The sequence below is a fragment of the Pseudozyma flocculosa genome (assembly GCF_000417875.1).
Source record: "Pseudozyma flocculosa PF-1 unplaced genomic scaffold scaffold00001, whole genome shotgun sequence".
NCBI lineage: Eukaryota > Fungi > Basidiomycota > Ustilaginomycetes > Ustilaginales > Ustilaginaceae > Pseudozyma > Pseudozyma flocculosa.
Window position 1 is genome coordinate 778,636 of NW_006920869.1, and position 23,786 is coordinate 802,421.

The window sequence follows — 23,786 nt, forward strand, 5'->3', positions numbered from 1 at the left end:
AGCGGATCAGCCGACCTGGTCATGGGCCAGGTGGCGATCTGTAAGTACGGATGTCTGGGAGGAAGTGACGGCCATCTCGTCTTCCTGCCCAGGTGAGCCTCAGGACAGGCGTGGCCTTTTCATCAGAGCAGATGGCTCCACCGTGTCCGGCACATCGTGCGTCCGCGGAGAGGCCGCCTGGGGCGGGCCAAGTCCATGCCTAGCATCTTCTTCGCCCAACGTCGAGCCGCCCTTCCTGAAGCTCGCTGGCGGCGGGCTGGACAGCCGCATCTCAAAGATGAGGATGTCGCGCCACCTGCCCCTTTCCGGCCCGTCGACCATCCTGCCGACCCTGCGGCGCATTCCGACCTGTACAAAGTCGTGGCGCAAGAGGAGGCGGATGGCTGCCTCGTTCTCGGGGAAGACGGTGGCCTGCAGCGTCGACCAGCGCGCATCGAGCTTGAGGGCATCGAGGAGCGCCTGTACGAGCTGGGTGGCGATGCCCTTGCCCCGCTCGTCCTCGGCGACAAAGACGAGGAACTCGAGCACGCCACCGGCAATGTCTTCGGCCAGCGCAGATGATGGGCTCGGCGGCAGCACGGGCGAGGCTCGCGAGTTGAGCGGCCGATCGAGCCCGAGTCCGAGCGAGAGGGCGGGAAAGGGGGCAAAGGTGGCGATCCAGCCTGCTGCGCTGTTGTAGCGGTAGTGCACGGCGATGTAGCGGTAGGGGCGCAGCATGGACGAGTCAAACTGCTGCCAACTCGGCGGCGTCGTCGTCGTCAGGGCCGCATTGCCGGTAGCCAGGCCCTGGGCATAGATGCGAGACCAGGTGGCGGAGCGGATCTCGGTGAGGGTGAGGATGTTGTGAGGGTGAGCGGCGGTGGGAGCAGCATGCGCGTTGCCAGGAGATGCGGCTGTGCCGGCTGTGCTGACTGGGCTGACGGCGCTGACAGTGGTGGAGGCGATGGTGATGGCGGGAGATGGGGCGGATGGCACGCTCGAGGCGGCGCCGGGGGTGAAGGACGCTGCTGCCTGGGCTGGATCCGGGGCCGTGGCTACATCCGAGGGAGCAGGCGACGGTCTGACCTCGGTTGTGGCCACGGTTGGTGACGAGGCAGAGGCGGGGGAGTTGTCGTCAGCCATACCATGGGAGCAGTGACGACGACGAGACGACGACGACGACGACGACGACGGCCTGCGTGCGTGGCGTGGCGCCAGGGTTGGTGGGCCAAGAGGTTAGGAGGCAGCTGGCAAGCAAACCTCCTGGTGGAAGCCTCATCTCTGGCCTGGCCTAGCCTGCCTGCCTGTCTGCTCTTTCTGCGCGCTGGCGCAGCAACCTGCTGGACCCTCGCGCTCGTCTGGACGCGTAGAGAGCAACGCACGCCGGCCTGCCTGCCTCCCTCCCTCAACAAACACTCCTCCCTCTGCCACCTCTGGCTCGCCTGCCTGCTGGCCAGCACCGCCGCTGCACCCTCCTATCTATCCCGCAACCACCAGTCCCCCACGAACAGACTTTTGATATCGGCTCTTTCCTCGCACCGCCTGCGGGCAGTCTGCCCTCCTCCGGTCATCACCTACAAACAAAAGATGCCGGCTCGCTCCTCCGGCCGCGTCGATCCGCTGCTCGGGCCCAAGCAGTCCAGCTCTGGCCTCTCTTGGTGCCGGGTGGCCATCCATTCCGCCGACTACTGGCTCCTCGGCACTCTCTCGTCGCGTCCAGACAACCTCGCACCGACAGATCGGGCATGGTCGAGGTTCGACGAGGCCCTCTACGACGATGCTGGCGCACTCTTCCTCCGGCCTCCCCCTCACAAGAGGCCTGATCAGAATCCTCGCGACCCCGACACCCCGCTCGAGCAACGCCGACGCACAGACTGCAAGCTATCCACGATGGCCGCCATCGCCATCGCAGAACAGCTAAATCCAGAATTGTCGACGGCAACGAGCGAACAAGCCTCCCAACTCGAGCGCCAAGTTGCCTCGCTGGCTCCGCACCTCGAAAAGGCCGTGGCCCGCCATCTCTTCGTCAGAGTCTTCGTCAAGAGCTTCCCACTCGCAGAGTGCTTCTCGTCGAGCGACGTCACTCTCGAAAGGCGCAACGCAGAACGTCGCTTGCCAAGCCTCGTCTGCTCGTTTGCCCGACACATGTGTGATAGGGCTCCCCATCTCTACGCCGATGTAAGTCCGGACGATGCGCTCTTCTGCAGCGTCAATCAACTGACCACCATGCCGGATTGGGGCCTATTTGCTGCAGCTCTTCTTCGATTTCGTCACAGAGCTTTGGTCCATCTTCAGCCCTCCATTCGAGAACCTCGAGCTTGGGCCGAGCGAACGCGGATGCGTCCGGGGACTCCGCGCCGCTATTCTCCTCGAAAATTCCCGCGAGAACTCTTGGCCCTTGACCAAGGCTCTATATGTGCTCGATGATCTTGCCGACTGCTTGGAAGACGACATCACACGGCAAGTTGTCAGCAGCTGTTCGCAACCCGCGAACCCTGTTTACTCGAGCCTTTTGTGCTCCGAAAAGATTCTGGAGGCACGCATCTTGCGGGAAGCTGTCCAACGCCTCTGGCGCCGGTCGCTGGAGCGCGCGTACCGGACACCCCGTCACCTCGAGGTATTCAAGATCGAACTCCAGACCTGCTGGGGCGAGGTGGAGGCCTATGTGCTCTCTCGCTTCCAGATTCGGCTGCTGGACACCCGCCAGAACTGCGAGAAGCTCAGAGATCCCAGCTGCAGAGAGGAGGTGATCGCCAAATGGGAGGCTGAGAGTCGTGACTGCTTCAGCCAAGGCGGCTGCTCGAGCTATTCAAGACCAATGTCCCTCTTCGACGGCGACACAAAGCTCGAGGCCTTCGCCGAGACTGCTACCAAGAACGCCTTGGAGCTCTGGAAGAGCACGGAAAAGGACATCGGAGAGGCAGCGAGCTCCACGAGGTTGATGATCAGCCGCCTCGCGATGGATGCTGGCGCATTTTCGCTCACGGCCGACGCCATCAAGGCCTTCGAGATCCAAGGCAGCAGCTTCCATGAGTTTGCCCGCGCGTACCTCTACAAGTGCGAACCTGGGCGCCGACACCTCGGAGATGTCCAATCCCTCACGCAGTCGGAGCTGGGAATGGCGCTGGAGAAGACCCGCGTCTTTATGAACAAGCACCTCGTCGAGCGCCTCCGAGCGCTTCAGCGCCACGTCCTGCGGGCCACGCGATCCGAGCGACAAGCGGAGCTCGCGCACACCGTTCCTCTGCACTTTGACACCGATGACCCGGACGACCCCATGCCATTCGAACACGGATTCACCCCCCTCTCGCTCATCAATCTCGCAATCGCGCTACACGCCGCCGGCCTTTACGTCGTCGAGGCGATGGTCATCGAGGCGGCACTGCAGTCCCCGAGCCGTGTGGAGGAGGACCGCTGGAGGCTGGACCTGACGCAGGCCGACCTGCGCCATGGCCTTCTAAAGGCCAATCGCCGCGCCGAGAGCCTGGCCGTGGCTGAGCTGCAGCGGGCAAACAGCGAGGCCGATGCGGGGGCCAAGCGAGGCAAGCCAATCGAGAATGAGGATGGAGATCTCAACGAGACTTCAGCCACGGCTAGTCGCGAACCGCCTGGGGGCGCCGACAGCAGCCAGGCCGGTCAGACACCAGCGGCCAAGACCAAGGCTGCGGGCGAATGGAAGTACGACGAGGCGCTCGACACCTGGGTCCTGACGACGCCTGCGACAGCGACGGCGATGCAGCCTGGCAGCTCCGCGGCTGCTTTGACCTCACGCGAGGCTCCCGTCAACGGCACGCCGCTCAGGAAAGTCGGCGGCAGGCCTTCGACAACGACTGACGACGATGTCCTGCCGCTCGTCCACGATGACGAGGACCAGGACGAAGGCGAGGTCCTCGACGACAGCATGGGGTCAGACGCGTCTTCTGACGACCAGGCGAGCCCGACATTTGACCTCACGAGGAGCCTGCGCAAGCCGGGTCGCAAGGTTGCTGCAGCACCGCGAGCCGGTCCCTCGCAGCGTGGCCGCCCACCGACACAGCCTCTGTTCCCGCGAGGCAACAGCTTGCCGTCCAGCCCGGTCACGGCGAGAGGCAGGCGGACTCGGTCGCAGGTGTCCGACAGCGACGATGCGAGCGACGACGAGCTCGACCTCTTCCAAGCGAGGACGCCGCCGCCGCGAAGGCAGCCGAAGCCGGTCCAGCGATACGACGGCGGCAAGGAAAACACCCTGACGGCGGCCGGCACCTCGCAGTCCGGCGACAGCGGACGTGGCGGCATCGCCGGCGCGTGGCGCATGTTCCGGCCGTTGGACCGGATGCGCAAGCTGGACCGCTCCCTCTCGCTGGGTCAGATGCCGCTGTCCGGCATGGCCGGCTACCTCTTTGGTGACCGTGGCAATCGCAGCAGCGCGAGGAGCAGCAACGCTCGTGGATCTGCGTCGGTCTCGGGCCAGCCTGGTAGAGAACAGGGCCGGAGCGGAGAAGCAGGCGCCACGACGGACCCGGAGGCGACGGGACCGGCAGTCCGAACCCCTCCTCGCCGCGCCCGCGCTCGGCGGGACGATCAGGCGATGTCGGAGCCAGAGGGCGACGACGATTTTCAGCCGGACGACGACGACTCGGATGCCAACCGAGACGACGACGATGACGATGACGACAGCGATCGAGGGCGCGGCGACGACGACGATGACGACGGAGCGGCCGCCACGAAGGCGTACAATCTGCGCAGCAGGCCGTCGGGCGGGCACGAACGAGACGTATTGCCCGGGCCCTCGATCAAGCGCAGGAAGGTAGCAAGCGACGGCGTCGAGGTCGTCGTGCCTGCACCCGCCTCTGGTTCCGGCTCTCGCTCTGGGCCCAGTCGTCGCTGGCCAGTGCTTGACCTCTGAGCGGCTGGAGCGGAGAAAGCTCGTGACCCGGGCCAACATTTCATTCGACATAGGCGGGCAGGCAAACGGCTTGGCGTACCTGACGAGCTCAGCAGCATCGAGATCCGCGTAACGGGCAGACCATCCCCATTCGATACCCGCATCCCAGTCCGGCCTCCGACGATGCGCTGCACTCAAAGTGGCAGCTTCGATCGGACAAGGCCGCAATGCAAACAAATCACCACATCTACAGACTGAGCATCGAACCTCCCCTCATCGCGCTACGCGTTCCTCTTGCCAAAAAACTTTTCCAGGCCCTTTGGGCGTTTCGGCTTGGCGGGCTTCGTCCTTGCCGGCGGTTGCGAGGCGGTGGGAGGCGCGGGGGCCTGGGAGAGGGTGACGGCAAAGTGCCAGTCCTGGTGTTCCTCTTTGAGCCGTTCGAGGAGGTAGGGCCTTTCAAACGCCGGCGCATCGACGGGCGGGTGGAGGAGCGCCGAGCACTCGGGACACTGCCACGTCGGTTGCTCCGCCCCATCTGACGGTGGCGCTCCCGTTTCTTGGCCTGCCGCTGCCGCTGCCGTTCGAGGGTCTGGGCTTGTCGAGCCTCGCATGGGGGTGATCGGAGCACCTAGTTCTTCATTTGTCGATGATTGGCGGTCGAAAGTGGCTGGCGCTTCTAGCGGCGATGATGCTGCCTTTGGCGTGGCGGCGTCGGAGGTGCTGGCCTCTCCGTTCAACGTCACGCCGGGCGGAGGGAGGTCGACCATCCTCTGCTTCTCGTCGGCCCGCCCGCGTTCAAACATGTCGTCGAGCCTCAGCCGTTTGCGCTTCTTGGTCGGTGTCGTCGCGGCCGAGCTCGACGACGCCGACGCGTCTGGCCTAGGCGTCGTCGACGATGACGACGACGACGACGACGCTGCTGTTGTCGTCGAAGCGGCGGAGCGGTCGACAGCGCCCAAGAAGCCAGCGATGCCCCTCTGTCCGGCCTCGCCCTCCTCGAGGCCGCTGAAACCCAGCGCGATCGTGAGCACCTTTCCGCCCTCGACGGAGCCGCCGCCGCTGGGCTCGAGGGCATCGCCTACGCTGTCGCGCCACAGCTTCTCGCCCTTTTTGAGGATGACGGCGGCCAGCTCCTCGTTGCTGCGCGAGTTGACAAAGGGGAAGGCGACCTGCCTCGAGCGGGGCACCGAGCCGGCGCGGATGTAGCGCAGCACGAGCGTCTTTGGCCACAGGCTGAGGCGTTCCGACCTGGCTTCGTTGAGGCGGATCGACAGCTCAGTGGCGAGGATCTGGAGCCAGTGGAGCGCCTCGTCGGCACGCTGGATGGGCGGGCGCACCGACTTGCTCGCCAGCATCGTCTGGTTGTTTACGCGCTCGCGCACCTCCGAGTGGTCGATGCCGCGCAGCACATTGTACACCCACCGCGCCTCTTCGCCAAACTTGGCCTGCATCTCGTCGAGCGTCACGCTCCACAGGTCGGCCACCGTCGACGACGCCCACTCCTGCCCGATGGCCGTGCCCAGCTTGCCGCCAAGGAAGCGGATCTTCATGTAGGGCAGGCTCGAGAAGAAGTTGGGCACCGAGCACGGCCGCATGATCGTCTGGCCGTTGGGCTTGCGCCATGACGAGCACAGCTTCGACAGTGTCTTGTTGGACGCGATGCCCGCCGACGTCGTGTATCCGAGCTCGTCGATGACATTCTGCCGCACCTTGTTCATCAGCTCGGCGCCGAGGGCGAGGGCCACGTCGGTCCACGTCGTCTCGCCGTACTCGATGGCGTCCCAGAGCGCCTCTTCCTCGTCGAGCTCTTCGGGCTGCGACGAGATCGGATCGGTGAGGCCCTCGGAGTGCGAGCCCCACGAGCAGGGAGCCGGCTTGGCCTCGCCGTTGACTTCGCCCTCGAGACCCACGTGTCCCGCGCCCACGGGAGCATCGACCAGCAGCGCCGCCTTGGCCACCTGCTTCTCTGGCCTCCCAATGCCCGTCGACTTGCCCACTTCGCCCGTCTTTGGGATGACGTGGCCCAGCTTCTGCCACTGCTTGAGCCCGATCCTCGGCGCCGGCGGTAGCGGGCAGTCCATGCCCTTGATGCCCTTGGCAGGGTCGTCCTTGGGCACGTTCTTGAGCTGCGGGAAGCGTTCGACCATCAGCTTGCGCACCTCGATGGTGAGGTCAAAGTAGGACTCGTCGATTGACGCCTTCTCCACCGCGCCCGACGGACACGTCTTCTTGAAGATGCTGAGGATCTTGTTCGATTCCTTGCGATACGGGTCGAGGCTGACCTTGTGCGTCTCGGGCTGCGGATTCTCGTGGTAGTCGGCCTGGTTGCTTCCGTGGGCGTAGGTGGCGACGTGGACGAGGCGGAGATCGGGGCACTTCTTGAGCGCCTCGGGGATCGACTCGAACCGCGAGATGCCCATGTCGCGGGCGGGGTAGTTGACGGCGATGAGACCTTGCCACTGCTGCACCGCTATTGGCACCTTGGTGGCGTCGAGGCCGAGACGCGACGCTTCGAACTGGGCATAGGCGGCATCGACGTCGCAGTGGGCCACGACGCGCAGCGGGTTGGTCGGGTTGAGCGTGCCGGCAGAGAGGAGGTGCTTGTAGGTGATGACTGGCCACGGTGGGGGACCGTTGACGTGGGGCTGCACCTCGAGATTGGTGTGGCTGGGTATCGGCCGATCCTCGGGCGGGGCCTGCAGCGACGGGGCGTTCTGAAAGGGGCTGTGGGCGTCTATCCCAGGTGCCGAAAGCGTGGCAGGGTAGCGCTGGGCAGCCTTCTTTGGTGAAGACATGGTCGCAGTGGCGAACGGTCGAGCAGGCGTTAGGGTTTGGCAAGCTGCAGTCGGCTACCTTTGTCGAGGCATGGTCGGCGAGCAGACGTGCTGGCGTGGTCCAACGGCCTCGGAGCAGAGCAAAGGACGAAAGAAAGTCTGCTGGAGGTGGCAAGGGTGTCTCGGTGTCGATGAGGTCGAGGTGGAAGGTGGTCGGAGGAGGCTCAGCAAACACGCCAGCATCGACCTGGATCCAGGCCCTCTGCTCCCCCTCCACAAGGCAAACAACACGCCTGGAGAAAACAAAACCGCCGTCGATGGCGCGCCGCCGGCAATCTACGCGATCCGCACCAGGCTTCGGGCGCGTCGATGGTGGGCCTCCGGCACGGAAGGAACAGTATTGGCATGCTATGGTGACGATGATGCTGCGAGTGGCCTCGTAGACGCTTCTTTACGAGCCCGTCGGCTAGTCCGCACGATTTCGCCTCGGCGACATCTGCGCAAGATCGGATCTTTTCGGCGGTGGCGAACGCTCTCGCTCACGCCCGACCGGCCGAGGGCGGCCAGACTCGCCGTTGGGACGGTCTTCGCCCCGCCTGTACGGATCATCGTAGCGTCTTTCCCGATCTCCGCGGTGGCGATCGTCTCTGTCTGTGCCGTTGGGTGACCTGCGGCGAGCCCGACGTCGTTCGTCGTCGTCTTCGATGTGGCGGTGCGGCCTGCCCGTCGCCCTGAATCCATCGTCGTCTCGTCGGCTCGGTACGTCGAGGTCCGTGCCTCGAGCGTCGGGACCAGAACGATGACGGGCTGCACGATCGTCGTCTAGCGACCGCCTCTGGCTAGAGTCGCGCGCAGATCCCCGCGATCGCCGCCCGCTGGCACCCGGCGACCTTGACCTGCTCCTTGGCCTGTCGTCTCTTCGACGACGCGGCTCGTCATCGCGGTGCCTGTGCTCGTGGCCGTGCCTGTGTCTGTGCTCGTGCCCATGCCTGCGATCGCGGTCCTCGTCTCTCGATCGGGACCGGTGGCGACGTCCGCCGTCTTCGGCTTCTCTGCGCCGCCGCCTCTCCTCTCTCTCGGCCTCCTTCCGCTCTCGCTTCTCCTCCTTGAGCTTCCTCTTGACCTCCTCCTTGGCCAGCTTCTTGGCCAGCTTGCGATCCTCTTCGGTGACGCCTTCCGCTTCGCCCTCGACCGGCGCTGGTGCGTCCGGAGCGTCTGGGTTCCACCTCCGCTTGGTCGGATCGAGCGGGGCAGTGTTGGCGCCCGTCCTCGCACCGCGACTCGAGCTCGCCGATGCGCCAGCCAGGAGGTGCGAGCCGACCGCCGGCTCTCCAAGCGTGGCAGCAGGTGGCGCGATCCCCCTGTCGTTGTTGCGAGAGATGAGAATGGCGAATCAGCTGGTCAGTCAGGCCCTAGCCAGCGGAGGTGCGGTGACTGGCAGTCCCAGCGCGAGCACTCACAGCTTGGCGTACAGGGCCTCTTCCTCCATCTTCTTGACGCGCCTCAGCTCCTCTCTGCGCTCCTCGTCCTTGTCCGACGCCTTGTCCTTGTTGTACCAGTGGATATCGCGACCGGCCTGCCATCTCCCCTGCGGCGCATTGACCGAGTTGCCCAGGTAGAATTCGCGGTCCTTGTCGTTCTTGACGTCCTCCCAGGAGAAGTTGCCCGCTCCGCCTCGAGCTCCGGGCCTGGGCAGCGCGACCACGTCGATGTCAGTCGATCGTGCGCCGACGGCTCGTGAGGCCGAGGACTGACTCACCTGCTCTGATGATACATGGCCGCTGCTGTAGGACGAGGGCTGTATAAGGATCGGAGGCGGTGATTGCAGAGTGTCCGCTACACGGTGTCGGTGAGGGTCGAGACGAAAGGAGAGCATTTCTGGTCGCATTTTGGGCCCGAGTTTCCCCTCATGGCCTCCCCCCTCGCGGACCTCGGGGAAAATTGGATGTGGAGCTCCCAAAGCTGCAAGCAAGCCGGCAGCGCCACGGTCAGACCACCTCACCTCACTTGATCCTCCCCCCCGCCGATGCAGCCGATGCGCTTGGACTCGACAGACCACACAAACAGGCCGACTCGGACCGAGCACGAGGAGGATGCAGATGGCTTTGGCTGTCGCACAGAGAGCGTGTGGAAAGTACAGGAGCGATGGAACCAAGGAACGACGACCGCGGCTACTCGTCCGGTTTAAAGGCGAGGTGGCTCAACCCGACCTTGGCCAGCTTCTTGTCGAGCGTGCCGGTGCGGTAGACCTCGGCGACGCGGCCGAGCAGCTCGCTGGTGCTGACGCCCTCGGTCCTCCTCGTCGGGAGGAAGCGGCCCTGCTTCTTGACGAAGCCGTAGACGTCCTCGATGCCCTTGCCCTCGTAGGGCAGCTCGTCGTGGGCCACATAGTCAATCTCCATGGCGTCAATGAGGTTCTGGTCGATGACCCACGGCGCGTCCTCGAGCACCTCGTCGACCCAGCGGCAGTTGCGCACGCACTCGTACCGCTCCGCCGACGAGAAAATCGGCTTGTTCTTGTGCGAGCTGCAGCTGTACGACGAGACGACGCCGACAATGAGGTGCACGTTGGGGAACGACAGCTTGGCCTGGCGCAGCTGCAGGGCATGCGCGTAGTGGAAGAGATCGTACACGCCGTCGGCGTAGATGCGGATCGGCCTCTCCTTGCCGTCCTTGCCGATCCTGCGCGGCGGCTTGTTGATCGAGTAGTCGCGCTTCGGGTCCGGGTTGAAGATGGCGTCGTGCACCCACCGCCGGATGTCTTCAGCGCTGGCGATATGGCTCGAGTCGAAGCTCTCCTCCTTGGCGTTGTCGCCGTCCGGGTGGCAGTCCGGATGCCGCGAGCCGACCACCTGGATATACGTGCGCGAGGGCACCTGGTCGGGAGCGGTGCAGGAGCTGCCCGTAGATGTGGCCGCCGTGCCCGGGGTCTGGGAGGGAGAGGCCACCGAGGGGCCCACAGGCCCACGGTCCGACGTCATCTCTGGCCGACCGCCTCCGCTGATCTGAACGCTGACTGGGGTGCGGGCGGCGTACTCGACATCGCCATCGTACGGAGTCGCGCCGTCCGTCGTCGTACCGCCATCGACGTCGCTGTCGAGGGTGGTGCTGCTGCTGTCACGCAAGCTCGCAGCAGCAGCCGAGAGCTGGTGCGGATTTGACCCCTTCCGCTTGCCTGCACCGCCGCCCTGGACCTGCGCATGCCCAGTCGCTGCTGATTTCCCCTCGGCACCATGCGAAGTCGTCAGCTCCCTGACTGGCTCGACTGTCGCACGCGGCGTGACAACAGCACTGCCCTGCACCGCGACGCCTGTGGTCGCGGCCGAAGAGCCAGGCGTGTCTGCCGACTGCTTCGCGAGGGATGCCGAGGTGGCCGGCAAGGCGTCAAGGCTGAGACCCGTCGCTGCCTTGGCAGATCGACCGGCCGCGTCTTGCTGCCGGTGAGAGACGACCTTGGGCAGAAGGTCGGCCGACGAGGAGCTCGAGAGGGTCGATGCGGCGTTGGCGAGCGTCACGCCGACGCTGGGTCGGGTCGCCGCATACTCCTCGTCGGACGAGGCTGCATGACCGAGCTGCTGCTGCTGCGCGGCCCGGAGCTGGGCGTGACCCAGAGCAGGTGCCGCCTTGGGCGGGCTTGAGCTCGAGGGGGTGCGATCCTCGGGGTTGCCCTTGAACTTGTGCGATTGCGACAGGGGGTGGGGCTTGGACTCGATCAGGGCCTGGTCGCGGTCATTGGGCGGGATGGATGCGGTGGAGGAAGAGACGGGCACGGCAACGACGCTGCCGGTGCTGGGCTGCTGGTGGTGGTGTCTGAGCGAGGCGATGGAAGCGTCGTCGTCGAAAGTCTCCTCCTGGTCGTCATTGTCCTCTTCGGACGCGTCTCTGGACGAAGAGATGAAGTTGTTGGTGCTGCCCTCGTCGTCTTCGAGTTCCTGCTGCAGATGCGAGTGCGGATGCTTCTTCTTGCGTCGGGAGGGGTCGACGACGTGGCCGTGGTGGTGGTGATGGTGATGGTGGTGGTGCGCCGCTCTCTGCGGTGGTTGCGCCATGGTGGCGCCGTCTGGTCTATGAAAGAGGAACGAGGCTCGCGGTAGCCGGCGAACGGTAGCAGTGGTGGCCCTCTAGGATGGTTGCAGGCGCCGCGAACGGAGCAAGAAGGGTGCGTCGTGTATCACTGCTTGAGAGCGTGTAGGCTGGGAGCCAGGGATTCTAGCGCTCGGATCGAGAAGAAGGCGCGGCTGCTCGTTGGAGCCGGATCTGAGGCGGCTGCTGGGCCGGACGAGGAAGAAAGCGAGCGAGCGACGTATGTGCGTGACCTCTGTTGAGTCGATGGTGGACGTAGAGACGATGGCGAGGCGAAAGTGCGGCTGCGATACCACCCGTCGGTATGTATCCAAGAAGGGCAGCCGCCGCTGCTAGGCCAGGCAGAGTCGTGGGCCCCAGCGCCAACACCCGCAGCGAAGACACACACCGGCCGTGCCTGCTCTCAGAGAGAGGCTGGACCAGACCCCAGGGCTGCCGATGGCCCAAAAATCCACAAAAACCTTGCTTGCACCTGGCCTTGGCCTGGCCTGGCCTGGCCTGTGTGACGCAGGTGAGGGCGAAGTGGCCTGCCCTGCCCTGCCCTCGCTTGATTGGCAGCCAGCCAGCCGTCTTGGCCGGTGGCGCCACCTCGCCCGCGCGCGCACGCTCCAACACAAAGAGAGAGCCAGAGTAGTCTGCCTGTCTCGCCCTGCCGTGCTTGGTCTTGGCCTGGCCGCTCCTTTCACGCACGCAACAAAGGCAGGGAAAAAGTTCCAGCAGGTTTTTCGACGCCCACGCAGGCCCCCCAGCAAGACGGCGGGCAAAGAGGGGGAACGTGCGTCCGCCGCCCGCTCATTCGAGGAGCGCTGCGCTGCTCGCTTCCGTCTGTGCGGGGTTCACCAGCCTCTGCCCGCAACCTGCTGCGTCCGGTGGGCGTGATCCGCGGCGAGGTCGAGGCGTCTCCGGGCCCCGACAAGGTCGTGCTCTGTCTAGGACCGCGGAAGCGCCTTTGCACGGGGATGGGAAGAAGAGATGACGGCGGTACAGATACAAGACGAGACCTGGCGTCGGCGTCGGTGGCGGCAGCGGCGACGCCCATGCGGGCGAGCTGAGCGGGAAACTGCGACGAGGCCTCAGAGCCGGATCCGCGGCCGCCGGCCGTCAAGACCGCTCTCCTCGTCCGCATCGTCGTCACCGTCGTCCTTTTCCTCGAAGGGATCGTCGTCCTCCTGGTCGAACAGGACGTGGCGGGGTTCGTCGTCGTCGTCGTCGCCGTCGAGGTGCGGGCTGCCGCGCTTCTTGAGCGATGGCAAGCCGTTCATCTGGTGCGCCTCGGGCGTCGCCGGATCACGCCTGCTGCCGCCAATGGGACCATCGGCCTGCAACCGGCTCTGGCCCAAGCTCAGGCGGGCGTACTGCGACCTGCTCGCCGCGCTGCCCTCGCGGTCCCCGCTCCGCGCGCTCGACCGATTGGCCTTCGCTGCCCCATACATGCCGCCGTACGAGATGAAGAGGTCGAGCAGCACGTTCATCCACAGGAAGATGATCATCGACACGCTAAAGTCGATGAGCCCCCACGTGGCATGGTCGACGCCCTTGCCGTGAGCCCACCGCAGCTCCTCGTCGGTCGCCGACATGAAGAGGACGCCCGACGCCACCAGCAGGTAAGGAGGCAGGTACTGGAAGGCGCGGATCGGATACCAGCCATGTGAGGGCGCGGCGTCTGTTTCTGCGCCGTCGGTGGTACCAGTGGGTCGGTCCTTGAGGACGAAGCAGACCTCAATCATGCGCGTGATGCCCGCCGCCATGAGCGAGTAGCCGAAGAGCGAATGGACCTTGGTGGAGATCATCTGTGGGGAGTGCCAGGAACGTGCAGAGACTATTCAGCGTCGTCAAGCTCGAGTTTGTTACGACGATGGCCAAGAAGATGTCCCGAACTCACCAGCGCCTGCTCGTGTGCGCTCATCGCCCAGCCGGTGAGCAGGATGATGATGGCAGGAAACACGTTCCTCCGGCCGCCCCTGCTCAGCCAGATGCCCACTGCGCCGCCGGCCCACCACAGCACGCCCATCAGCGTGTGCTGCAGGTCCTTGTGAGTCCAGGGCCCGCCGTGGTGCTCGGTGAAGGTGTTGACGATGCCCCAGAGCATAATGACCCAGCTGTCGAACCACTCTTGCGACTGGCCGCGGCGCTCGAGCCACGCGCCGCCGACCTTCATCATGATGAGCAGGATCGCCGCGTACGCCTGGAAGGCCGATCCCATGATGTAGTGCGCCAGACACTGGCCCAGGTGGCCGCCAAAGCACCACGACTGGAGCGTGGTGATGCCAAACACCATCTGAACCCAGCCGACGACGGGGAAGGACTTGCCAAGGAAGCCGTGGATGAAGACGAGCGTGGGTCGGATCCACTTTTCCGGCCGCCACTGCAGGTGCAGCTTCAGGTATACGCCGAGGAAGGTCTGGGCGGACAGGTAGAAGACGAGGAACGATGCCATCGAACCGTGCGCCGTGTGCGGAAACGACCTGCCGCCGTGCGCGTGGCCAAGAAAGTAGCCGGCCACGGTGAGGGCCATCGAGGCGGCCGCAAGCGGGACATGTAGCCGGTGGCGGATGAGGCCCAGCACCATGACGAGCGGGAAGAGGAGGAACCAGGTGAAGCTCTGGACGGCGATGTGGATCCAGAGGATACTGTCGACGGGGACCGAGTTGTCCGCCGGGCCATCGTGGTGGTGCTCATGGGCGTGACCCCGGGGCAGCAGCGATATCGCCACCGTGGCCACCGCCGCCGCTGTCGCGAGGGTACGTTGCCGTGACGGCGAAGAGAGAGGAAGCATGGTGCCGACGGCCAAGAGACTCTCGAGGATGGTGGAGGTGGAAGCTGGAGTTGCGCAGCACAGCCAAGCATCGAGAGCCAGCATCGTCGGCGGTCCCTTTGCGGTGCGCAACAAGCTGCAACGTCGTTCCAGCACGCATGTGAGCCAAGCTTGCAGCTGCCTGCTGTCTGCACCGGCGGAGAGGCCCGCGGGTCAGGGTCCAAGCGCCAGCGGCCGCAGGCAGGCAGGCTAGGGTCCTTCGGCCCTAAGATGCCGAGAAAAGCGTCGGCACCTCGCTCGCACGACAGACCCAAATTCAGCCCGATGAGGCCAAGATTAGATCGGGTCCTGCCAGTCCGAAGCGAGTGGCATCGGCATGAGCATTTCGGTCTTTTTGAAAAACTCTCACGCGTCGGCCGAGGAAGGATTGAGCCCGCGAGGGAACGCCGTCACCGCTACCGCTTCCGCCAGCCGCCTTGGCCCAGCAGTCGCAGCGATCAGCGCCCGACGGGCCCAGCCGCGCTGCCAGCCAAGTCGGCCCAGCCAACAGGGAGGCGGGCGGCGGGCAAGCAGGCAGGTGGCCTGGCGGGGCTCGAGCGGCCGCTGGTGGTCGGCGCGCCCGGGGCCAGGAAACCTTGAATGGCCATCGGCATCTCGTGCGCTCCACCACCTTCAAGACTACCGACTCACCACCGATAGCTAAGACATATTCAAGATGGCCTCCTCGTAAGTGTCCGACGGCGGCGAGGACAGCGAGGCGTCACCGGCAGCATCCCCAGCAGCATCGCGTCACGGCCCGCACCGCAGCACGACAGCAACACCGACGAGGAAACCAAAAACGACCACCGCGACGACGACCGATGATGGAGACACAGTGACGACGTCCCATCGGGATGGTCTTTTTGGTCGACCCATGAGCCGACGTACACGGCGAGCGGCTGCTCGGTGTCTCGGGATGTTGCTGGGATTGCCAGTCGTGCACGCAGTCAGCTGCGGAGAACAAGTCGCTCCAGATCAGCACACTCACCTTGAATCGTTCTTTCCTTCTTGCCCCTTGTCTCTTTCGCTTCACTTCGACAATCGCTCCTTGACCGGCATCTTCCACCTTTCCACCACTCTCCGACCCCATCTGCTCCGACCACCCCACCTACACCGCCTCCCTCACCTCGACACTCGACGATGGCTTCCAACAGCGACCTTGCCGCTACCTACGCTTCGCTCATCCTCGCTGACGAGGGTCTCGAGATCACCGTGCGTATCTCGTTACGGCACCTTGCCGTCGAAAACCGCTTCAGAGGCCTTGGCAACCAGGAAGGGCGGAGGACGGCTTGAAGGAGGACGTTGTGGGATAAGGACGTGGCTCGGTTAGGAGGTCAAGGTCACATGAGGAGGCCTATGGAGGTCCGGTCGATGTGCCGGCACTAGCACGACACGGACCAGGTCGATATGGGCTGGGGGCCAGGACTCGAAGGATGAAGGGGATGGCAACCGTCGATGGGGTGGTTGTCTCGTTGATCGTGTGCCTGCCGGCCGCGAGGGTGTCGAGCTCTTGTGCAGGGACACATGGACAGACGCCTGCACAAGCACGGCGAGCTCGATGGCCACCTTTTCCTCGGAATTGCTTGGGTGGACATGACCAAGTCGGCCGGAGGTTCGGGGACCTGGACGCTGCCAAGGCCTCTGCGTCGGGTCTTCCTTGGTGACCATCGATGGCAGCATGCTGACTTCTCCCGCCCTCCCCCCTCCACGTCTCGCCGCTCACAGTCCGAGAAGATCGTCCAGCTCACCTCGGCTGCCGGATGCGCCGTTGAGCCCATCTGGGCCACCCTCCTCGCCAAGGCCCTCGAGGGCAAGGACGTCAAGGAGCTCCTGACCAACGTCGGTGGTGGCGGTGCTGCCGTCGCCGTCGCTGCTCCTGCCGGTGGTGCCGCCGCCGCTGGTGGTGCCGCCGAGGAGAAGAAGGAGGAGAAGAAGGAGGAGGAGAAGGAGGAGTCCGTAAGTGTCGTCCGCGCCAAACCCCTGTTTCTCCCTACGCCTCTCTCCACACCGTCTCGATCGTCGACGACGACGACGGCGGCGGCGGTGCATTGCAGGCTATCGATGCCTTCGCCGGCGCCAGGTCGTCGTCGCGAGCGGTGTGGAGGCGTCCGAGGCAAAGTCGGATGCTGCCGCAGCACGCGCCGGAATCCCGGCCCGCGCCCGATCTTTTGGGGATGCGTCGCACTACCCTCTCACGCCTCGAGACGGACCCCACCATGCCTCCTTCACCGTTTGCTAACCTCGTACACCTCCCTCCCCTCCTCTACATCCTTCACGCCTTTCCAAACAGGACGACGACATGGGCTTCGGGCTGTTTGACTAAGCGTTTCGCCACGTTTTTCGCCTCGCCGTGGAATGTGCTCGCTGGAGCGCCTCTTCGCTGTCTCTTCCCCCCCCTTCATGTACCACCAAAAAGAACCTCGATGGGCAGGGCAGGGCAGGGCACGCACCACCTCCCTCGCCCCTTTGACATCTCTGCGCTCTGTGGCGTGCATGCACTCTCTCGCTCGCGCTGCATCCATGACTGCCGCCGCCGCCGCGCTGCGGTAATATACGCAAACCCGAAAACCCGCACTTGAGTAGGAGACGCGTGATGGCCGATTTGGCGTGACGTTGCGTGGCCTGGTCTGGCATGGCGGGAATCGGTGCTGCGGTCGTGGGCCGTTCATGCGCAAGGCCCTTTATCCTCGACGCTGCTCGCTTTCGGCGGCGGTACAGCGGATCCGCACGGGATGACTACCACGCATCGTGGTTCGAGCAGATGGAGAGGTGGACAGACGAGGGCCGGTGATCCGGTAGGATGCTTCTATCTGAGCGAGCGAGCGGAAGGGGGGCTCGCGTCGCAACGAGGGCGGGGACCGCAGCGATGCAACAACAACGACGGCGGCCGTCAAGCCTGCTCGTCTACGACATCTAGGCGCACACGGACCTCCTTGACCTGCAGGCAGAGGGCAAAGAAATGGATGAAGAGGGGAGGGGGCGCAAGAGATGCCGTACATTGTCAGTCGGGCCGCTTCGCTGCCTCTCTGTGCTGCCGCTGCCACTGCCACAGCCGGCCGCTCTCGCGACCGGCCCGCGCTCGCGCAGCGCCTTACTCACCCCCTTGACGGCCTTGACGATGGCGTCGCGGACGCGCACCTCGACCTCTCCGGCCGTCTCGAGCGACGTCTGGCCGGGCAGCTCGAGGGTGACGTCGGCAAAGGTGGACACGCCGCTCTTTACGGCGCGCAGGTCCCTCCAGCCGCGGAGCAGCTGCGGGAACTCGTCGCGCTGCACGGCGGCAATGGCGCGGTCAAAGCGCTGCAGCACCTCGGGCTCGACGCCGCGGTCCGACAGCTCGCCCAGCGCGCCGATGAGGAGGTCGGCGCCCTGCTTGCCAATCAGGCCCGCGACGAGCAGGCCGCCGAGCGGGTCGAGGACGGGGAAGCCGAGCCAGCTGCCGCCAATGGCGAGAAAGGTGACGGCCGACGACAAGCTGTCGGACCGGTGGTGGAGCGCGTTGGCCTCGAGCACGCTGCTGTTTTCCTCCTTTGCAATCTTGAGCGTGGCGTGGTAGAGCCACTCCTTGATCAGCACGCTGGCCAGCGCAAACCACATGGCGTTGGGGTCCAGCAGGCCGCCCTCGCCGCCCGCCGCGGCGGCCGTGTCGTGGCTGTGGCCGACGTGGCTGCCGGCGTGGGCAATCGAGCCGGTAAACGAGCCAAACGCCTGGATGGCGGCGGGCGCGTGCTGCAGCGTCGGCTGGAGCGCCTCGAGCAGCAGGCCGTACGAGTGGAAGCCGATGCCCACGGCGCCGGCGACGAGGACCAGGCTGACGCCGAGCGAGCCCATCGTCTCGTACTTGCCGTAGCCCAGCGGGTGCGACGCCGAGGGCGGCTTCTGCGACATCTTCCAGCAGAAGAGTGTCACCAGGTCGGCAAACATGTCCGACAGCGAGTGGGCCGCGTCGGCCAGCAGCGCGGCGCTGTTGAGGTAGACGCCCGCCACACCCTTTGCGCCGCAAAGGCCAACGTTGGAGGCGAGGCCGAGCAGCGTGATGTTGCTGCCGCGGTCGCCCTTGCCCTTGAGCGCGGCTATGAGCTGGTCGGCCTCCTCGGCGCTGCCGTGGTCGTGGCCGTGGTGGTGCGAGTGGCCAAAGAGGCTGTGCTTGTGGTCGTGGTCACCATGGCCGTGGTCGTGGTGAGCGGCGCCGGCGTCTTCTTCGGCGGCGGCTCCCTTGCGCTGGCGAAGCTCGCCCTCATTGGCGGGCACCGCGGTCGACGAGGACATGGTGGAATCGAGCTTGGCCGGCGTCGATGCAGCGGGCTGGTATGGCTCGACGGCGTGAGATGTAGCAGCAGCAGCGGCGGCGGCGTTGCCAGACTGCGATGTGGGCGGCGGCTGCTTGGCGAACACGCTCGTGGTCGGGGGCAGCGTCAGGCTGGCGGCGGTCGAGGTGGCCGATGGGAACAGGCCAAACAGGCTGGCGGGGGCGCGCCTGGACGAGAGGTGGGCGCGGTACGAGGCCGGATCCGGGTAGGAAGGGTGGGCAAAGCTGCGAGGGTAGAGCGAGAGCGGGCTGGACCTCTCTGGCTGGTTTACGTGGTCCTCGTAGCGGACCAGGCGGGGCGGGCCGGGTCGTCGAGGGGGCTGGGGCGGGCCTCGTTGTCGGTTGGCCGCGACTCGCTCCTCGTGCGGGAGGGAAGAGGTTGGCTGGGTGGGCTTGGGGAGGACGGTGTGGCGCTTGGAAGGGCCCGCGGGGTGGGGCGGCGGTGGGTAGTGGGTCGACTTGCTGCGATGGTGATGCAGAGTCGTGGCGTGCGCGAGGGGCGTGATCGGGTGCGATATCCGGGGTCGCAGCTGGTGGGCCTGCCGCTGATTTTGTTGGCGGTGAAGATGGTGGTGGTGAAGGAGCGGAGTCGGCGAGGGCTGTTTCCGGCCAGTTGATCGTAGCGATGCGCTGGCGGTGAGATGCAGGGAGGTCGAGGGTCGCATCAAGCAACACTACTCTAAAGGCGTTCGTCGCTCTCTCTCTCTATCTCCGTGTCGCGAGCGGGGAGTTTCGCGGCGCTCGGCGGTCGAGCCAGCTTGGGGCTGGGGCTGAAGGATTGGATTTAAAGCCAGAACGAGGGCCAGCAGCGCCTCTTTCCAAGGCAGGATTTAGTCTCGGTCGTGAGTTTTGGGTGAGGTGGATGCGCCGAGGCCTACTTGGCTGCTGCTGTCGTTCGAGTTACGTTGGTCGCCGTCGCCGTCGATCTGCTCTGTTGAACAAGAGGGCCAGGTGAGAGGATGATGTTGCAATGGTGGAGCAGAGGCAGGCTGGCCTTGACGAGTCGGGCGCGCTACGTCGGGATGTCAGGGTCCCCTGAGCCTGGCCGACCCTCTCTCCGCCTTTTTGGAGCACTGCTGCTGTCTTCGTGTCTTCTGTCTGCGATTCATCTGCGCTGCTCGGTTCGGCTGGCACGACGCGTCGGCTCCACTCGTCCCCGCCCAGCTCTTCCCACCCCTCCTCCTCTTCCGGCCCGGACACAACGGCCAATCGCAATGCCCGCCTCTTCGCACGCCACACTCGCAGCTCAGCTAGAGAACAAGAATCGATTCGCCTCGGTCCGGACATTCAGCACGCAGACTACTACTACTCCAGGCGACTAAGCGGTGACAAGGTTGCTTTCCAGGGCGGGCGAGCAGGTGGCGCACGCGCGCGCCTAGTCGACCAGGGTGACGGCGGCGGCGCCGAGCGCCTGCGTGTTCCTCTCGACGACGCGCGTGGTAAAAATGACCTTGTTGCCCTCCTTCCACATGCTCGTCTCGAGCGTCTCGCCGGGGAAGACGTGGCCCGTGAAGCGCACCTTGATGTCCTTGTACGGGCCATAGGCGCGGAAAATGTGCTTGCCCGAGATGCCAAACGAGCACAGGCCGTGCAGGATGGGCTTGTCAAAGCCGCCCACGGCCGCAAAGCTCGGGTCGACGTGGAGCGGGTTGTAGTCGCCGCTCAGGCGGTACAGGGCCGCCTGGCTGTCGGTCGTCTTCTCGGTCACGACCTTGTCCGCCTTCCTCTGCGGCGGCTTGTTGGCCGCCGAGGCGGCGCCGCGGTCGCGTCCCGTCTTCTTGCCGCCAAAGCCGCCCGAGCCACGGATAAAGACGGTGCTCTGGCTCTCAAAGATGACGTCGCCCGAAGCCTTGTCGAGCGTGTGGGTGATCGAGGTGACGGCGGCCGCCTTGCCCTTGTCGAGCACCTCGAGGATCTTGGGCCGGTTGACGAGCGTCGCGCTCGTCGGAATCTCCTTCTTGATGGCCAGGTACTGCTCGCCGTGGAGCAGCATCATCGGGCTAAAGTTGGGCAGGAAGTCGAGCGGGATGCCGCTCGAGGCGGTAAACTGCGGGATGACGCCAAACGTGGGCACCGCCTTGAACTCGTCGTCCTGCTCAAAGATGAGGTCGAGCTCCTTTTCCGTGGCGCCGACGCCGAGGTTGTAGAGGATGACGTCGCGCTCGCCGTAGGTGAACTCGGACTCTTCGATCTTCTCGCGCTTGGCCGCCTTGACCTCCTCGGGGTCCTCGGGGTCGATGTAGCTGTCGGCGCCGCCGTCGGCCTCGTCGTCGTCCTCCTCGTCCGACTGCTGGCCAAAGTTGGACACGATGTCGCCCAGCGACTCGCTCGGGCTCGTGGGCCAGCTCGGGTTGGTCTCAAAGTCGGTGATCTTGCTCCACCTCTTGACCACCTGCTCGGGGCTCGGCGGCTTGCCGTGGCTGAAGGCGTGGCCGCCGGCGCGCTGCCAGCGGGTGGCGGCGACCCAGCCTCCGGACACCTCAAAGAGCAGCTTGCTGTGCTCGGTGTTGGCCTCGCTGGCCAGGTAGCCGACCATGGGCGCGACAAACTCGGGCTTGAACGCGTCAACCATCTCCTGGGGCCAGATGGTCGAGGTCATGGCGGTGCCGGCGTTGGGCGCGATCGTGTTGGCAAGGATGTTGTACTTGGCACCCTCGATGCCGAGCGTCTGGGTGAGGCCAATGATGCCCGACTTGGCGGTGGCGTAGTTGACCTGGCCAAAGTTGCCGTAGATGCCGACGGCCGACGTCGTGTTGACGATCCTGCCGTACTTCTGCTTCTGGAAGATGGGCCAGGCGGCCTTGCAGACGGCGTAGGTGCCGCGCAGGTGCACGTTGATGACGGCGTGCCACTGGTCGTCGGTCATGGCGGCAAACGACTTGTCGCGCAGGATGCCGGCGTTGTTGATGACGGCGTGGAGGCCGCCAAAGGCGTCGAGCGCCGCCTTGACCACCTTCTCGCCGTCCTCGACCGAGCCGACGGCGGGCGCCGCCTTGCCGCCGGCCTTCTTGATCTCGTCGACGACGGCGGCGGCGTTCTTCTCGGCAAAGTCGTTGACGACAACGTTGGCGCCGAGCTTGCCAAACATGAGGGCATAGGCTCGGCCGAGACCGGCGCCGGCGCCCGTGACGATGACCGTCTTGCCGTCAAAGCGGACGGGGCCCTCGCCCTGGTCGTTGGGCTTGGCCGCCTGGGCGCGCTCAAGGAACTCCATGTGGTTGGCGTCGGTGACCTTCTCGGGGTACGTGGCGCCCTCGTCAAAGTCGAGGATCTCGTCAATCTTGGCGCGGACGGCGGCGGGGGTGAAGGTGTCGTCGGTCTTGAAGACGACGCCGCGGCTGCGCTCGCGTCGGACCATGGCAAAGAAGCCGGCGCCGCACTCAAACACCTGGCCGTTGATGTCCTTGTTCTCGGACGAAACGAGGTAGGTGACGATGGGGACGACGTAGTCGGGCGTGAGGTTCTCGAGCATCTCCGGCGGCATGATGGTCTGGGTGAGCTGGCTGGCGGCGACGGGGGCGAGGGTGTTTGCGAGGATGTTGTACTTTGCGCCCTCGATGCCGAGCGACTTGGAGAAGCTGACCATGGCCATCTTGGCGGCCGAGTAGTTTGCCTGTCCAAAGTTGCCGTAGAGGCCGGCGGCCGAGGCCGTGTTGAGGATCCTGCCGTACTTTTGCTTGCGCATGTGGGGCCAGGCGGCCTTTGCGCAGGCGTACGAGCCGGTGATGTGGACGTCGGTGATCTGGTCCCACTCCTTGTCCGTCATGCCCTTGAACGACTTGTCGCGCAGGATGCCCGCATTGTTGATGAGGATGTCGATGCGGCCCCACTTGTCGACGGCCTGCTGGACAATCTTTGCGCCCTCGACGTTGGAGTCGTAGTTGGCGATGGCCTCTCCGCCGTTGGACTTGATCTGCTCGACGACGAGGTCGGCGGCCTTCTTGCTCTTGTCGTTTGCCGCCGGGCCCAGGTCGTTGACCAGGACCTTTGCGCCGCGCGAGGCAAAGAAGAGGGCGTACCTGGCGGAGGGGGGGAGAGCCACAGCGGCAGTTCGAGACAAGGCGGCCGGGTCAGCATGCCGATCCAGCGCAGCACGCCGCTGCACAGAGGCACAGCGGCAGAAGAGGTGCGAGCTAGTAGTACTCACGCCTTGCCAAGACCGTTTCCGGCACCGGTGACGATGACGACGCGGTTCTTGAGCGAGATCTTGCCGTTCTCTGTGCTAGGGAAGTCGGACATGGTGGGCGACCGTGTATGCGTGTGCCAAGGGGGATTGTGGTGGGAAAATGGACCGAGCCGGGTGGAGGTGTCGAGCGAGGTGGACAGGGGAAGCTCGAGACGAGGGAGGGAGGCGGGATGGTGCGCTGTACGACTTCTCCGGGGACTAGAGGAGACGGAGCTACGTTTGGCTGGATGGAGACGCGGAAAGCAAACGAGGAGCGCAGAGACGGGAGGGGTGTGGTGGATGTAGAGAGGGGGGGTCGGGGGCTGGCGTGGATGCGGGGCAGCAGCAGGAGGGGGGCCCGCTATATACCAGACGCACTGCGGGGTGGCCCAGGCCAGGGCAACCAGCGAAGACGACGATCGAGAGCGAGCGAGGGCCAGGGCCCGGATGAGCCGGCCTCTGCCTGCGCCTGCGCCTGGATGCGGCCGGTAGTCGGGCTAGAATCCAGCAGCACCCGTGCGGCGCTCCCATCCGCCCCTCGGCCCCACCAACGGCAGCCCCCGGGTCTCTGACCCCGCAAAAAAGGCACAAAGGGACAACGGCAGGTCGACGTCGCTTGCTTTGCTTGCGCGCCCGTATGGTCGGCTTGGCTTTCAAGCGGAATGGCGCGAGGGCAAGCGAGGAAGATCCCAGCAAGCCAGGCAAGGCAAGGCCACGCTAAGCCAGCCAGGCAAGCCAGCCAGCCAGCAAGGGAAGGGTGCGTTGCGGGTGACTGGCGAGCGAGGTAGGTGCACCGAGACCCGCCCCCGTCGCCCAGG

General features: G+C 65.3%; 9 protein-coding genes across 9 annotated transcripts; 2 read left to right on the forward strand and 7 right to left on the reverse strand.

Moving 5' to 3' along the window:
- Window positions 1-99: 99 nt before the first annotated feature.
- PFL1_00282 (uncharacterized protein) lies at window positions 100-1,122 on the reverse strand (the record flags this gene model as incomplete). Its single annotated transcript, XM_007877779.1, has 1 exon — window positions 100-1,122. One exon carries the CDS (start codon window positions 1,120-1,122, stop codon window positions 100-102), a length of 1,023 nt encoding a protein of 340 aa, XP_007875970.1.
- A 444-nt stretch (window positions 1,123-1,566) lies between these two features.
- PFL1_00283 (uncharacterized protein) lies at window positions 1,567-4,864 on the forward strand (the record flags this gene model as incomplete). Its single annotated transcript, XM_007877780.1, has 2 exons — window positions 1,567-2,157; window positions 2,234-4,864. 2 exons carry the CDS (start codon window positions 1,567-1,569, stop codon window positions 4,862-4,864), a joined length of 3,222 nt encoding a protein of 1,073 aa, XP_007875971.1.
- Window positions 4,865-5,124: 260 nt separating this feature from the next.
- On the reverse strand, window positions 5,125-7,638 carry PFL1_00284 (uncharacterized protein; the record flags this gene model as incomplete). Its single annotated transcript, XM_007877781.1, has 1 exon — window positions 5,125-7,638. The coding sequence occupies one exon, from the start codon at window positions 7,636-7,638 to the stop codon at window positions 5,125-5,127; it is 2,514 nt and encodes an 837-aa protein (XP_007875972.1).
- A 445-nt stretch (window positions 7,639-8,083) lies between these two features.
- Window positions 8,084-9,393, reverse strand: PFL1_00285 (uncharacterized protein; the record flags this gene model as incomplete). Its single annotated transcript, XM_007877782.1, has 3 exons — window positions 8,084-8,978; window positions 9,078-9,305; window positions 9,377-9,393. 3 exons carry the CDS (start codon window positions 9,391-9,393, stop codon window positions 8,084-8,086), a joined length of 1,140 nt encoding a protein of 379 aa, XP_007875973.1.
- A 395-nt stretch (window positions 9,394-9,788) lies between these two features.
- PFL1_00286 (uncharacterized protein) lies at window positions 9,789-11,666 on the reverse strand (the record flags this gene model as incomplete). Its single annotated transcript, XM_007877783.1, has 1 exon — window positions 9,789-11,666. The coding sequence occupies one exon, from the start codon at window positions 11,664-11,666 to the stop codon at window positions 9,789-9,791; it is 1,878 nt and encodes a 625-aa protein (XP_007875974.1).
- A 1,107-nt stretch (window positions 11,667-12,773) lies between these two features.
- Window positions 12,774-14,476, reverse strand: PFL1_00287 (uncharacterized protein; the record flags this gene model as incomplete). The annotated part of the gene is made up of 2 exons (XM_007877784.1): window positions 12,774-13,490; window positions 13,583-14,476. 2 exons carry the CDS (start codon window positions 14,474-14,476, stop codon window positions 12,774-12,776), a joined length of 1,611 nt encoding a protein of 536 aa, XP_007875975.1.
- Window positions 14,477-15,634: 1,158 nt separating this feature from the next.
- On the forward strand, window positions 15,635-16,817 carry PFL1_06829 (uncharacterized protein; the record flags this gene model as incomplete). Its single annotated transcript, XM_007878174.1, has 3 exons — window positions 15,635-15,706; window positions 16,220-16,450; window positions 16,785-16,817. 3 exons carry the CDS (start codon window positions 15,635-15,637, stop codon window positions 16,815-16,817), a joined length of 336 nt encoding a protein of 111 aa, XP_007876365.1.
- Window positions 16,818-17,384: 567 nt separating this feature from the next.
- Window positions 17,385-19,468, reverse strand: PFL1_00288 (uncharacterized protein; the record flags this gene model as incomplete). The annotated part of the gene is made up of 2 exons (XM_007877785.1): window positions 17,385-17,432; window positions 17,594-19,468. The coding sequence occupies 2 exons, from the start codon at window positions 19,466-19,468 to the stop codon at window positions 17,385-17,387; spliced, it is 1,923 nt and encodes a 640-aa protein (XP_007875976.1).
- A 710-nt stretch (window positions 19,469-20,178) lies between these two features.
- On the reverse strand, window positions 20,179-23,042 carry PFL1_00289 (uncharacterized protein; the record flags this gene model as incomplete). Its single annotated transcript, XM_007877786.1, has 2 exons — window positions 20,179-22,822; window positions 22,951-23,042. The coding sequence occupies 2 exons, from the start codon at window positions 23,040-23,042 to the stop codon at window positions 20,179-20,181; spliced, it is 2,736 nt and encodes a 911-aa protein (XP_007875977.1).
- Window positions 23,043-23,786: the final 744 nt, after the last annotated feature.